The 15,963-nt window shown below is 36.2% G+C and overlaps 1 protein-coding gene across 2 annotated transcripts in view; it reads left to right on the top strand.

The window, feature by feature from the left end:
- The window catches only part of arnt2 (aryl hydrocarbon receptor nuclear translocator 2), a 39,174-nt gene that overhangs the window by 3,332 nt on the left and 19,879 nt on the right, over window positions 1-15,963 (top strand). The window contains exons 2-6 of one of the 2 annotated variants that reach the window (XM_087785422.1): window positions 3,518-3,629; window positions 6,446-6,493; window positions 7,691-7,738; window positions 8,946-9,159; window positions 10,456-10,669. In XM_087785422.1, the coding sequence (XP_087641548.1) occupies window positions 3,518-3,629; window positions 6,446-6,493; window positions 7,691-7,738; window positions 8,946-9,159; window positions 10,456-10,669 (636 nt within the window). The remainder of the gene's footprint in view (window positions 1-3,517; window positions 3,630-6,445; window positions 6,494-7,690; window positions 7,739-8,945; window positions 9,160-10,455; window positions 10,670-15,963) is intronic. The other variant, XM_087785423.1, reaches the window with a different exon arrangement.

The raw sequence follows: 15,963 nt of genomic DNA on the forward strand, positions 1-15,963 counted from the left end.
TGCACCACGGACCGGTTAAATGTCAGACAACATTTCGCAGACCTGTGAAAGTACCATTTCAGTCCGGGCACTTCCTACATGATGACAACACATTTCACAAACGTTAATGTCTTTTCAAAAGCTTTTTTATGATTTAAAAAACATATAAAACATACAATATAAATGTGAAATATGTTGTAGAAAGTGTTCTTTAATCGCACAATTGAAATAATTTTCACTAATCAAAATGTTTTTTTGAAGATGTTAGCATTTGCAACGTGTGATGTCACCACGAAGGAAGTGTCTGGATGCCGGTGCGACTGCAGTGTATGCCGAACAAATACAATAATTATATGACCCGTGTAAAACTGTTTATTGTATGTTAAATATAATAACAATACACCTGAACCCGCTGTGAACTCTTTTACAACTTTATTTACAGCGTACTCACAACATCACACCAAAAACAAAACAGAAAGTAACATCCACTCTGTTGTCTTTATCATGCTCTTCCGCATGCTCTCCGGTTGCTATAGTAACGTGTAAACATACCTTCAAAATAAAACGATACAGGTAAAATACTGATGCACTATGAAACAAGTATAAAGTGCATGCCATGTTTAACTCACTATTTAGGTGGACTTTTGTAAAAACGAGGTGCATATAACACATGCTAATTTAAGTCCTGAAATGTCTTACTCATTTTCATCATTCTTCAAATAGAAACATTTATGTATGGCCCTTCTCTATGAAAATAGTGCCTCAAGCAATCAGATGTCCTAAGGCTGTTAGATCTGACAGCTCTAGTCTTGAGGGAGATCAGATAAGAAGTAGCAGCCAGAGAGCAGAACCAGCTCACGGAGAACAAGGGCAATGATTGGAAGTCACTCATTCTCTATGGTACACTGTTTTAAATGTTTGACCCCAGGGCTTTTACATTTCCTCTAGAAACACTTAAAATGGGTACTAAATTATAGATAACATAACAGTCAAATCACATAACTTCACTCACACTTCATATTTTTCAAGTCTTTTCATTTTTCTCCAAACACACTCACCATATTGGTCAACAGCGGCTCTGTGTCACTTGCAGGAATGTATATACCTGTGACAGGAGAGGAGATTTTTTTTCTGAATATTTCATATTATTATAGTTATATATCATTAGGGGTGTCAAAAAACCATAAGTGAACTAATCAGAAAATGAAAGAATATTTTTTTAAATATAGCATGAGGATGCTTAACTTATGTGCAAATGTTAATAAACAAAAGAAAGATGAATGCTTATTTTATTTTTGCCTATAGGAAACAGATTGTACTCTCAGCCTTATGGTTGTGAGATTTGTTTCTCTTTAAATGAATGTGCATCTCAGACATGCTGCAATGATATGCAGCGTTTGCCGAATCCTTTTATTCGACATCTCCAAAGTCAAATGCTTTCAAGCCTTCAAAGTTTTAGAGCACGTAGATTCTAGTCGCCACCGTATTTGCATACCCTGCAGCACAGCAAGGATTGTAATGAAGTGAGATGCCCCACTCCAAATATGCCGAGCGACAATAGTTGTTTAAACGACTTCTAACCTTTGGTCACGTGATGTGGGACTTATGTGATGTATCGGTTATGTCGGCTATATTTTAGTACCTACTTGAAGTGGTTATACAAGATATTTGGGTCTGATAACTACTATAACGGCCTTGCTGCAATGGCATTAGGAAGTGTTTGAATGCAGACAGAATCCTCTGATGGATCCTGTTTTACTAGGAGCCACTGACTATATTGGTTGACCTACCAAAATTTTGGAAATCTAACAGACTTACAGAAATTTAGTTATTAAAGTGTTTTTAGTCCTTTTTTTTCCATTCCTAAGAATCTTTCTTCATATCCTCATGTTAAAGATGAATATCTTCTAATGAATATTGGTGCACAAATTTGCTTCTGGCATAAAGCGGCTGTATCTATCATCATACTAACAGTCCAGACTTTTTTTACTCAGCTTCTTCAGGATTTCATACATGGAGGACATATACATTTAATTTAACTTTAGAACTTTTGTTGTTAGTGCATCGATGGTGTACCACTAAATGTGGCATCTTAGTCCTTCTTGACTGAAAGATGGCAGGCAGGGAAAGAGTGTTTGCATTTTCTCTTGAAGAAAGAGAGAGGAATGCAGAGTCTATCAAATATTAACCATGTTACTTGGTGCAATGAGGTGCAATGGAGGTTTTGTTTGGCCTATCTATTGCATTTGAGTGAATAAGTCATTTTGTGGATAAAGTGCAAGCAGGAGAGGGAAATGGATGCATTTCAGAGCAAGCAGGTTAAAACAAGGGAAAGGGAGAACAGATGTAAACACCCGCTGGAGGCTGACAATACAAGTGAGGTTATTCATGGTTTAAAGCTACATTGTAAAAAATGATGAAAGATCCTGTGCTCACTTTACCCACTGCATCACAGACTATGCGGTACCTCCAGTGGGATTGAATCAATTCTTCAACAGATTGCAGTTGTATAGTGCTGACCATATGAAAATGGACTTTAGACAATTAATCAAGTCTCAATAAAATAACAGAATCTCCACATAACCCAGCTCATTCAACTCTCTAAGTATACTAGGTGCACTTTTAACTTCTGTAACAACTGCAAAAAAACAATAACCCTGTCATGTAGCAGATCCTTTGATATATTCAAACATTAAGTGACAGTCACCTCTGCAACAACTCCTCTCACAGAATACAAATAATTCATGCCCCATTAAAAATGTCATTTTACATATAAGTAAGTAAGTAAGTAATATTTGTAGAGTGCTTTTCTAGACCAGTTGAAACTGTACATTAACAGAGAGGCTAAATATAAAACAATAGTAACACAACCCTAAATGATATATCATTCCTTTTATCATCAGTTTTCTCAGGAATAAGTCTATTCTATATATTCTTCCACGATAATCATACACAATTTTTAGAGATTAAAAGTATGAACTATTTACATGTAACAGTTAATAGGATAATAAGGACATTCTTCTACATAAATGGCACACATGAAGAAGTTAAATTGACACTTACATCAAACACTCATGTAATCTCTGGGTCAAGGTTACCCGAAGGCTTGAATACAAATGTGTTTGTGGTATCCCTTGTGTCGTCTCTGTTTTTTTTCTAATAGCCAATTTCTTAGTAAAAGAATAGTACATCATAGCGTTTATCCGGTTCTTTGGAGGCAACGACCAGAATGCTGGTAGCAATATATATCCTAAGGTTTCGGTACTCACTCTTTATCAAAACTTGACGATGTATTGATTTTCTGAAAAAACACAACAACGACTGATAAGTGACGTAAGTGACCGCAGTGAACATAAGCTTGATTTGTCACTTGGTGGCAAATGTTCTTTTGAGTTGTGAATTATTCTTTGAGTTTTTTTTTAAAGATATGTAATGTATGATATGTATTGTGTTTTTAAGATTGAGACTGACCAAAGACAGCTATCTTTTTCACCTCGAGTGCACACATGTTTACTGATTAAACTGTGTTTCTTATCAGAGATGGGCAGTGAGTTGCCGGGAACAGTAGCAATGCCAGGGGCAGTCGGAAGTGGCCCGGTGAGGATGGGAGGAGCCGTGCTAGGCCGTGGGGGCAAAAGAAGATCAGGAGGGTAAGTATCTTAACTAATGTGAAGCAACCAAGAACACAAGTCTTACATTATAACTCAAAGTGCTGATGACATAATTTTGAACTTTCACAATTTATGTTTTGGTTACCTGCACGCTTGCGAAGGAATGAGAGAATAAAATAAAAAAGCAGCTATCCAAGCAAATTGAATAAAAAGTGCTACTGCTCACTGAATAAGCTAGAATGCATGAACCATTGAAGACTATTGTTGAAAGGGTTGAGAGTTGAGTCTATCCATTTAAAAAAGAGAGGTGTTCTCACCCCAACATTGCAATTCTGTATTCTACTGTCAACTCTAACTCTATCTGGCTCTTAATTGTGTTGGAGAGGTGTTAGTTGCCAAAACAGCACACATAAGTGTGTTCACCAGGGAATGAGACATGTAGGTATTTACAATTATATAACATTGTTCATTCGTTGGAAGTACTATACTCTGGAGGAAGGGTTAAGATTAGGGATCAGAGGAAAGTCGGTGCCAGGACAGTGTAGGCAACATGCCAGTCTCCAAAATACACACAGATTATAGAATAGTGTGTCACAAGCTTGCTTTCAACATACTAATTTAGTTAATTAAATACTTCTAAGCAGCACTGGTGGATTACAACCTGAATCAGAACGAAAGTGTGTAAACACGCACATACCTCAGTTTAAAAAAAAACCCCTGACTTTTTGAAAATTAGGACACTCTGGCTGTAGTTTTTTGTATTATATAAAAATCATTAGCTGGTCCATGGTATACCAAGATAACTGTGCCTGGATTAAAGGCTCAAATGTTATAAGTGGTTTAGTTAAATCTTACACATGTACACCACACATTGGCCTTATCCCTGTTGAGAATCAGCTGGTGAAAGCTCTTATCAACAATAATAGATATTGGTCAAATTTATGCTTAACTGCAGTGGTTTATAAAAACATCACAACAGCTAATGTTTGCTGTATTAGTATTTACATCTTAAATCGTCCGGAAAGTTCTACAAATTGTTCTGTTTTATTTTAATGGTAAATAAGTGAAGAACTATTTAGATGTGAATCAAGATTTAATTCTGTGATATACTGAGACACGCCGTTATTGTATGAGGAACAGAAGTTATTTCAGGTGATTTATGCAACCCGATGTAAACAAGTAGTTTAGCTTCCATATTAATGAAGAAATACAGACAGTATAGTCTACTCTGCAGCAATCGTTTCACCGCTGACAGTTTGGAGGAGTCTGCTTTACAGGACTCTTTGCAAATCCAGTGGCTTACTAGAGACGTGAACCTTCAGCTCTCTTCATTTGTACTGTGTCTCTTATCTCTTCCTACCTATTCCCAAAAACAAATGTGTCATCAATTGAAAGATCTAGTGAATATGCTGTGGTAGTCTATCTTTATTACTTTTAATTTTTTGGCCATGTTTCTCAATATTCAATTACGATTTTAGTTTTACTTTAAGTAAATAATAGGCAGTTCGAGTAAAGTAGAATTTTATGGTGACATTTGGATTAAGTTCTCATTCGGCCAGCGAATGTAGTTGTGTGAGAGAAAGATTCTGTACAACTCTCAGTTTATATGTAAATGGGGTTTCCAGGTTGTGCTTCAGTGATCTAGATGTTTCGCTTTATGACTGACTGATTACAAGAGTTGAGTAACTTGTAACTCAATTCCTAAAGGCCCATGGGCCAATTTGAACAGGGGCTAGTCCTACAGAAACATAAATAAATAATCCACACTGGATCTGGGCAATATAGCGAATAAACAACAAAGCTCCAGGGAGCTTCATTTCTGTCAATCCCATTGTTGTTTATTTATCGAGCATGGTGGGTTGGTGTGCGAGTGGGTGAGCACAGTCCCAGGTCTCCACACAAACACACGCACATAGACACTAAAACACACATGCACAATAATCCTCCACAGTGCATTTGAGCAGAGTGCTGTCAGCCAGATCATGCATGCAAAGGCAGTAATGAAAGGATAGTATCAGCGGGGGTTGGGTTCTGATGAGAAATCTAATGCTTACATGGGTTCAATTCTTGACAGCATCTATTTCACTAGGTTAGTAAATTGGTTGCCATATAATGCTGTTTTTGGCGATGCGGAGGGATATATTTTGTTACATCCCTGTGCATATGCTCAGTGTCCTTTTGTGTCCTATTCAACTACTTCTTCAAATCGATAGGAGTAGTTTGTATAAAATGTTTGCTTGAAAATGTATCTTATTTTATCCATTTTTTCAACTAAATTTAATGTAGAATGTATAACATTCTGATAAAGGATTTCAGGGAGGAATTATTTTGGGCAAATGCTGCCCTGAGGTCAAAATACTGTGCAATCTGACCCCAAGTCCTTTATCCTGAATCAGGACCAACTATTAAATTGATAGTTCAGCCAAAATTCAAATTTCACTACCCTTAGACGACATGCGAGTCAGTAGAAAATGACTAAGCAGCTTTTTATAGCTAACACCCACACAATAATACTGTAAATAAGAGAGTCCATATATTCTCTTATGGCTGTTGTCAGGCTTTCAATCATTCCTAAAAAAGATTGTTTTTGTCTGAGGTATGAAATAAAAATGAATTTATTCCAAGCTCAATGCCATTTTGGCTTGATATCAATAAGGTTACAACCGTGTAGTTGTATGTTGTTGTTTTTCTGAAACACAGAGTACACACACACAATAAAAGTACATAGATCAGCTTCCTTTGTTGACATTTTCTCTCTCAACTCACTATTACATATCTGAAATGAGTCAGTGTTTGTTGTTTCCTCTTCCTTTGGAGGGAATATCTTAAAGGCCTTTTCTTTGGTTTTCTACTAGAATGGACTTTGACGACGAAGATGGCGAGGGTCCTAGCAAATTCTCAAGGTGAGACAAGTAGAACGCAGCACAAAAAAATTAAAATCAAACTACTGTTTTATTTATAATTGAATTGACATACAGTACATTCCTGTTTTAGTCAAAATATGTTGTGAATTAATTACTTTTGTTTTTAACCAATGCTACATTTTCATACCATTTCTCATTTTATTTTACACCAAGGTGTTTTTTTTGTGTTTTAGAGCATCTCAGTTGTCTGCTCAGATTTGTGTGGCACTGTACTGTAAGTAAGAGCCAGCTCAGATAACACTGGAGAGAAGGCCCTCTGCTGGTCCAGAAAAGAACCGATGATGGTTTTTAAGATTTTTTTATGAACTTCTTACCAAAGTGCACCAGATTATATGAAATTTAAATAATGACGATGTAAATAAAAAAGTCTTTGGTACAAGTTACACTAGTTACATGGTTAGCTCTCTCTTGGTTTACTCCCACATCCCAAAACATTAATTGAGACCAGCTCATAGCGAATGGAGTTCCGATCCATAGTGAAATGCGTAGGAACACTGCAGGTTGTCTATTACAAAGATTAAGAATAGAGTGGTCCTTATACATAACCATTTGGGATGCATTGTGTGTTTTAACAACTATCACGTTAACTATGTATTAACAAAGTTGAGCCTTTGCTCATGAAATGACTTAATGACCCAGCCATTAAAGGACCATCTTAGGAACATTTTACAAAGGGTGTATTATGTAATAACAGAATTTTTGTAACTGATGATAGATCGAATTAAACCTAGGCTAGGTAACTACAATATATCTATGTAACAAGCACTTTGACACTTCAAAGTGAAATACTTAGAATAAATAGTATGCTTGAAAAACAGTGCATTTGTTCTGTTATTGACAGTGAAAGTTTTTTCTACAATATTTTACAGTATCACATGTATTGTCTGCTCAAAAAAGTTAAAGTTATGCAATTTATGCATTAGGAACTTTATTATAACTATTATAGCTGAAATAGTATGAATAATAAGGCCAAATTAGTTATTTACGTTAAGACATTGTAGTAGCATCTAAACCAGGTCTTTCACTTAAACATCAATTTTAATTTTTTCCATAAAACTCATTCATCTGGCTTCTGGCCATTACATTGTAACTTTCGATATGGAATAAGATGCTGTACATTTGTGTTCATTATCTTCTTGCTCAGTCTAAAATTGGCTTTTCTTGTTTCCTCTCCAGGTATGATGATGATCAGATTACTTGTGCTGATAAGGAGAGATATGCCAGGTAGGGTTAGCCAGCTGTCACTACCAAGGATGTTCAGGGATCAGCTGACCACAAACTGCAGCAGAAGTCTAAACCGCCTCCTATTGCAGCAAAGTCGATTAACGTCCAGATAGGCTTTCAAACACTGGATTATACTGGATTATTGAGTGCAAGATCACTGACTCTGATCTAATTATTCTACTTATATTTCCTGCTACACTTGAACAATAGATACATCAACTTGTGTTTTACATATCGGCTGTTGATCCCATAAATTTAAAAAGGATTATAAAAAGCCAAAACTAAACTACGTGTGACCCGTTACTGGCGAGGGCTATTTTAGGGCAACCCATGTCAAAACCCAAATCTCTTGATTAACTCACACGTTTCAAATGTTGAAGTCTTCCTCTCCAAGATGCAGTAAGCCCCTCTTCATGAAAATGTTTTGAAGTAATTTCTTATAAATTTCTCCCCCATCTGAAATCTTGGCGAATGAGAGGTTACGAAAGCGGAGTCCATAATGATGTAATAATGGATTTACTACTCCTCCAGCCAGCTGTAATTACACCCCCCTTTGTTTATACAACAAGTCCCTTGGTTTTGAGACTTCTGGGATTGACGACGCACAGTGACATACCTCAATGTTTGACCATTCACAGCAGAGTAGGTGTAGTTGGGGTAAACAAAAGAGTTTTCCCAGTTATCTTGGGGCCGTTGTGTTTGTCTCCAAGTTATCTTGGTCTTTTAAAGTATGTATTTTAACTGTGTATTGTTTTTGATTGTTTAAGCGCTTTGAACCTGGTCTGAGAAAGACACTTTACAAATAATAATTGCTTACTTATTTACTTACTTTATCTCCAGAAAAAAAAAAGTGTTATGGGCGGGGCTGAAGCACATTTTCCAATGTAAATATTTAAATTAAGAGAGTTTTGTACGAACAGACACATACTGAGTACAACAGAGATCATTAAATAAACGCATTCGTTTTCCTTTAACATATGTGATAACCAAGACTGATATTAATGTTAAATTTTTATTAAAGGGTAAACTCATTTTCTGTTGACCATTATTCAAATACTGTAGTCAGACAACTAGTACATGTTAAATTATGTCTTCACAAATAAAATGTTAAAAAAAATGTTTCCTTCTCTTCAAATCCAACTTTCCTTTCTCAGTGGCAGATTAATCTTTACTTGTGAGCATCTGATCAGTCCATCCTCTGTTATAGAGAGAACCACAGTGAGATTGAGCGACGCCGACGCAACAAAATGACCCAGTACATCACAGAGCTGTCCGACATGGTGCCCACCTGTAGTGCCCTGGCGAGAAAACCAGACAAGCTGACCATCCTGCGCATGGCTGTGTCACATATGAAGTCGATGAGAGGCACTGGCAATACGTCTACTGATGGAGCCTACAAACCTTCATTTCTCACTGAGCAGGTGAGCATTCTTACATTATTTTGTATCCATCTTTTTGATAAATGATGTAGTAGAACCACCAACATACAAAGGAAGAAGAATCTGGATCAGTTATGGCTCAGTATATAGCCTGAACTTGTGAACAACAAGAGAAAATGAAAGCAGAGATGCAGAAACAATGCAATGAAATAAAAGCACAAATGTCAAAATAAAGAATACAATGGGGCACATGTGTACATGTCACCCAAGTAAACACTGCGGGAGAGGAGAGAGATTCTTATAATTCAAGAAAAGGTGGTATACAAAAGGACACATTGTAATAGAGAAAGAAGCTTTTTTAGGAAAAGGTCACAGAATACATACTTCAAAATTTATAGAAACTCAGAGGAGACTTGCCCTTTAGAGGCTGACCATCAGAAAAATAAGCCAAAGTGTAACAATAAGTCTAAAATAAGATAAAATAATAGCTAATAATTAATGTAAGCAACAATAATGAAAAGAATGGAATGTTGAGAGGAAGGTAAGTATAAAATATTACGGTTACAATCTGTGTGAGGCAGAACCCAATTGCAGGCGAGAGTGACCGGCAGACAACTTTATACATGAAATGAATAACAATATAATATTTAACAATTGATCCAATCAATACAAACACTAAAAAAGTGAAAATATAGTCCAATATATCAAAGTCCAAACACCAAAGCATCCACCTCACTGGGTATAAAGGGAAACAAAGAAAAGAACAGGGAACCAGAAAACCAACAAACAACTCCGACACAAAAGGCAAGCTCAACAGTAATAATCCAAGTAAGCGAACCAGAGAAACAACCACAAACCAGGGAAATCTTTGTTCTATACTGTTTGAAGTAGGTGTTTTGATTACTGATGAGGTACAGCCATGTGACATTAGTCTTCTCAGGGGAAATAGGAAAGGAGAGAACCAAATGAAACCAAAATGAAAGTGGACCATGAAAGTTACATTGGTAAATGGAGTAGATACAGTATTTTATTTGCTGCTTATGATTCCTGACAGGTCATTGGAATTTTTCAGTTTACTGTGTTACGGGGGAAATACACTTAGTTTGTTCATTCAAGAATTATTTCTTTAATTGCTAACACTTTATGGCATACTTGTATAGATAATAGTAATAATTAGTTTTACCCCTCATGAATAATATCAACAAACATTTTGTAAGGTATAAGCAGACATATTTCTATGCGTTTAAGAATAAAAATAGAATCGGAAAAAATAGAAATCGAGAGTTTTTTCTGGACTGCTGAATAATAAAGCATATATTTTTTTCTGTGTTGATGCAGGAGCTGAAGCATCTCATTCTGGAGGCAGCAGATGGCTTCCTGTTTGTGGTGGCAGCAGAGACAGGCCGTGTGATCTACGTTTCAGACTCTGTGACTCCTGTTCTTAATCATCCCCAGGCCGAGTGGTTCGGCAGCACACTATATGAACAGGTTCACCCTGACGATGTGGACAAGCTGAGGGAGCAGCTCAGCACTTCAGAGAACTCAATGACAGGTGAGAAGCAGGAAGTCTGACGATGCAAGCTAAATATATGTGATGATAAAATGAGCTGACAAGAACATTAAATGAACCCAGGCTTTTCCTACGTTTATTTTTTGGGCAACAAAAAGTTTTATACTTCTCAAATTTACATATTTTGTGATTTTAAAAAATAGTTTAATGTTATAAGTTTGCAACATATCTTTGGCATCTACACACCGTCATCAGAGTTTAATGAATTATAGGAGGTCAGAGATTTGAGAACTGTATATTTTATATACTCTTTTTAAATCATTGAGTTAACTTAAGTTATTTAATCAACAACTAATCTAAGGAAACAGGGTCCCAGGAAATCACAAGAGCAACAATGGCAAGGAAAAACTTCCTCTGAGGCAGAAACCTTAAACAGTGGCAGGATCTTTGTGAACGGCCTTCTGCTGCAACCTGCTGGGACAGAAGAAGAGCAAGTCAAAATAGACAAAGTTTTGAGTTGGAGCAGAGTAGCAGTCTAGACAGTTAGAGGACAGAGTTTGCAGTTAGAGTGATGCAGAAAATTCATGGAGAGGGGAACCTAACTGTGTGAAAGAGTTATAAAGAAGGAAACACAAGAAGTCTTTCTGATTGAACTTTCGCTTAGCTTCATTTTAAGAGTGTGAGTGTCATCCTCAACAGCATATTGGCTTTTGTTCTTGGCTTTCCTTTCAATCTAGAAAGTTACTTTTTTTCCACAACATCACCCTCTTCCGGTCTGCCACTTCTGTGTCCTTCTTCATCTCCCTCAGTGCTTTTCTCTGCCTCTTCACACCCCCTTTTCATCATCTTCTTGGGCAAATATAAACGATTAACTATATATATATATATTTATATATAAAATAAAAAATATATCTATATGATATTCTTGTCAGCTGATGCAAAAGGCTACCTAGACTGGCACTTTCATGAATCTAATCTTAACCTTATTTGAGTTCTGTTGAATTTTTTTTTCATTTTTATTTTGCTTTGATGTCAAGTTTAAAATATGCAAACCTGATTTGAAAATTACAAGTTTATACAGAGCTGCTTTGTTTAGATTTGATAGTTCATCCACATTTTGTAGTGTCTTCAGCAGCTGTTTTTGCAAGACAATCCCCATCAATCAAGGACGCAAGAGAAGTATTTCCTAAGATGCTCACTAGAGGGGGCTAGTGTCTCACTGATGTCTCAAGTTTAGTATGTTCTCTATGCCTTCTATCCTTTCAACTTTCTTTTTGTCCGTCTTTCTGACCCCGTCAACCACGGAGAGCCCCCTGCAGGGCTGAGTAATCTCCTCAACACTGTTACTTCCATGTCGAGCTGTGACTGATGGAAAATGCACTCCCTCGTGCAGACACTTTGAAGACACCGCAATCCTTAGCCGTACTTTCTGTTCAGTGCAAAAAGTGGAACCAAAGCCGTATATTTTCTCTGAACTTGTCTTTCTGCCCGCAGCGTGTTATTCCAACTCAGTGAGTTGGAAATAAAGAATAACATTGTCCAGCATGACGCGGAAGATTGCTTACTTTCTCCGTTTCTTTTTGTCCAAGCATCCACTTATTAGCTTTGGCGTGAATTAATCCAGCCTGGCATTATTTTTTAATGTTCCTGCTCATGATGTTTCCTACTAAATTGCTAATCATGAGTTTTATAATGCATTAGTTTGGAAATTCAAAGAGAAACCTTAAATCTTTTTTTTTTACCGCACCCTTAAGCTTGGTTAGCTTTCCCTTATTTGTGCACCATAGATCTGCACTGACCACTGCTTGTCAAGAAGATCTAAGGATTTGCCAGCAAGTGAGTTTCCACAATGAGGAGTTTGTAGTGTTATAGCTAAGTAAAGCTATTTATTTTATATTAATTCATATTTTTCCAAAAATGTTTTATCAACCACATCATCAACATTATGTTAAAACTCAATGAAGGAAATGGTAGCAAATGAACACTTCTTTTGTATGTTTTATTTGACAACACAGAATAAAGTCATCTATTTTTTTTCTAATAATGTCTTGGTTTTAGGTCCCGGTCCATTTAACACAATTAAAAGGGACCAAACTAAGAAACTGATTATGTAAGTCTTTTTAACAGGCATAAATCTTTAAGTCTTTTAGTTTCCTTCTCTTTCTGGATAAGCGTGCAGATTTTAAAAACATGGATGTTTTGTTCTAAACCTTTGAAAGCTGATGATGAGCAGCTTGGTGGGACACTGAAAGCGAGACAAAAACACGAAGAAGTCTGTCTCTTGTTTTTGGCTGTTTCCATTGCTTTCAAAATGTAGTGGGTAGTATCTTTTATCAAATTTCAGACTGAAGCAGCTGTCATCCAGCTGAATATGTGGATTCCCAGCTTTGTCCTCAGGCGCCCTCTATTTTTACATTTCCTCGACACGTAATTTGTAGGAGAACAAATATTGTTGCTGCCGGGAAAAAAATCCAAAGTGAAAGGTTCATTCGTTTACGCTGATGAATAAAAAAGGTCATTTAAATGCCTTATGTGGTAGTTTTGACCGCAGCCTTGTAACCATATTCCTCTGGTTATTTTTGGGTATTTAGTACTGCAGTGTTTGTGTGCGCAAACCCTTCTCAGAGGTGAGCACTCTGTTCCCTGTAGCAACAAAGGGATTTTAAATTTACCATGAGTGTCATTGAGTGCAGGGACAACGCATTCACCAAATATCATTTTACTCAATCCCTGGTGTTTAAAGCTCCATTGTAAGAGAAGTAGTGTTAAAAGCTTGCATTCTTTGACTACGCTTCTTATCTAGTTTCCTCTTCAAGTCTTGTTGAACTGTGGTAAGAGCTGAAAACTCAAAACAAAGTGATTGAAATGTCTTATTTTAGCTATAATATGTTTATTGTTACTACAGTTTAGATACCATATCAGCTCCTTCTTCAAAATATTTTTGTTTATTTAAAGGTATTCAAATAATTGGTCTATGTTGGAGAAGGTTATATTAAGGATGCATTTCCTTATTCCTGGAGAATTATGATGCATGGTTTAGGAGCCCAGGCTCAATTGTTCTTTCTAATCTTCTATATCTTGAGGTGAGAAGACAAATAGCAGATGACAAGGGTGACTTTGTACTTACTGAGAAATATGATTGATGTATGGGATCTATAAAATACTTTGATAGCCTATTAGTTTTTATATACAAACAGAACACAGTGTTTGTCAGAAGCCTGTGCAAAAATATGCCGAATAAGTTCTCAGGAAAGGAGGGAAAACAATTTCAACAGTATGACTGTAATGTTTCCCCGGTTATTGGGCTCAAAACTTTGTTTGAGTTACAGGAAACCAAAGATTATCCGGAATTCGATACATTTCATCACAAAAACATCTAGTAATCTATTACTCTCTTCTGCAAAAGGTTGTACAGCTCACCAAATCTGCACCATTGCAACACAATCATTCCTCAAGTTTGGTTTCCAAAACAGTTTTGAACATACTAAAAGTGATGTACAATTGAACGTGTTATGTTCTGTCCATTTTATTTTAGGGTGAAATTTTGCCAGGGTTCAGGTGCAGTCACAGAATTGGTGGCTAGCTTCTATAAATGTTCTTTTTTGACTGACATTTTGAAACCACATCAAAACCATGCGGTAAAACCATAAGAGGTCACTTTGGGTACTCATGAAATCTCAAACAATGAGACTTCAAAACTACAGAGGGCCAAGATTCAGATCTTGACTGTTAAAGTATTTCAATAATGTGCATGACAATGTTTATGTAAAGTCAACTAATTTTATGTAAACAAATCCATAAACACTCTTTTATTCCTTCAGTCTCAGAAAAGAGCTGTGTTTTTTTGTAAGTTCATATCAATAGAAAAACATTAAGTGATAAGAGTTACTCCAGGCTGTACAGCAATAGCATACTTTCAATACTCCTGTTAGTTCAACAGAGCAGCTGTTTGATATTAAAATACCTCAAGGTCTTCATGGTCTGTTTGTTCCTCTCTGCTAATGTTGGTTAGACAGATGTGCTAGTTTGATTGTGCCCACATGTTTTGCGCCATCTTAATAATGATGAAGTGATCCAGTTTATATATTAGCCTGGTCATCAGAATCTCTATCTGTAGGGGAAAAGCAACAACACATTTGCGTGTGAAGTGGTAGTCAACAGCAATGCAGAAAATTCTGTTTCCATCTGGAAGAGATCAGTCACGTTTAAATGATGTTGTTGCCTGATAGTGCAGGTTACAGTAATAGAACAAAGGGTCTCCTTCTTTTCATCTTTATCCCCCACAAGCCCAACTTCAATATACACTCATGTGTTCATGCAATTCAGCGAACTGAGGTCCTGCTTAGTATGTTCCCCTTAAAGTACGATTCGTTGTGATGATATTCGGCTACTAACATGTGGGGTATGTTCAAAAATTAGCAAGCTATGAATTCTCAAAGCTTGAATTCCCTCAAGTCTCGTCAGCACTCAACTCGTTGATAAAATAATCGTAGTCAGAGTAATCTTCTAGTAGTATTACATTTCAAGAGAGATAACATTTTTTTTTTTTTAATGATAGCTTTCGCTCCACCATGAGTAGTTTACTCATGATGCATAAATGCATTAAATCTCTTGTTGTTGGTTGCAGGGTCTTGCTTGAACTGGTAGTGCATAGCTCTTCTAGGTTTACATCTGCCATAGCCATTTGAATTTAAATGTTATTTAACAAAATTTCTCTTTTTGTTGTAATTTAACCATTTTCCAGTCTTTGTTATACAAGTTAAAGTAGAACTTGAACTGGATTTAGTTTGGTATTATCTAGGGATGCACCGATCGTGTCCCACCACAAGATCCAACACCAATAACTTAGTTGAGCATCTAAAGATGCATCATGCACCCTGAACTATATATGAATATTATAAAATAGTTAAGTTTAAGATTTATGTTCAAGCGTTTAATTTTAAATTTGTCTCTCAGATGACAATAAATGTTAACTTTTAACTTGTCATCAGTTTTGCTTTTAGTCAGGTCAAGTGTTGTCTCAACATAAAGGCAAAAAAGTTAATATTTTAACACTGGTATCAGATCGGTAACAGTTAATTCTCAAAGCCAAGGATTTGGAGTCATATCGGGACCATAAAAGGAAGATTGGTTTATGTATTGGATTAATGTTATTAGATAGATTCCAAATGGGGTTGACCTTATAATAGCCCGACTATGGTATGCTTTTAAGTAAGGTAAGTTTTTTTTATACAAGTTACTTTCTATACAAGTTAGATAGATAAAAAAAAAAGACTCAAGTGACCTTTTAAGCATATATTTTTATTGGGTTTTGTTATTTTGATTCTCACTTACTT

The sequence above is a fragment of the Callionymus lyra genome, chromosome 2 (assembly GCF_982586985.1).
Source record: "Callionymus lyra chromosome 2, fCalLyr1.hap1.1, whole genome shotgun sequence".
Lineage (NCBI taxonomy): Eukaryota > Metazoa > Chordata > Actinopteri > Syngnathiformes > Callionymidae > Callionymus > Callionymus lyra.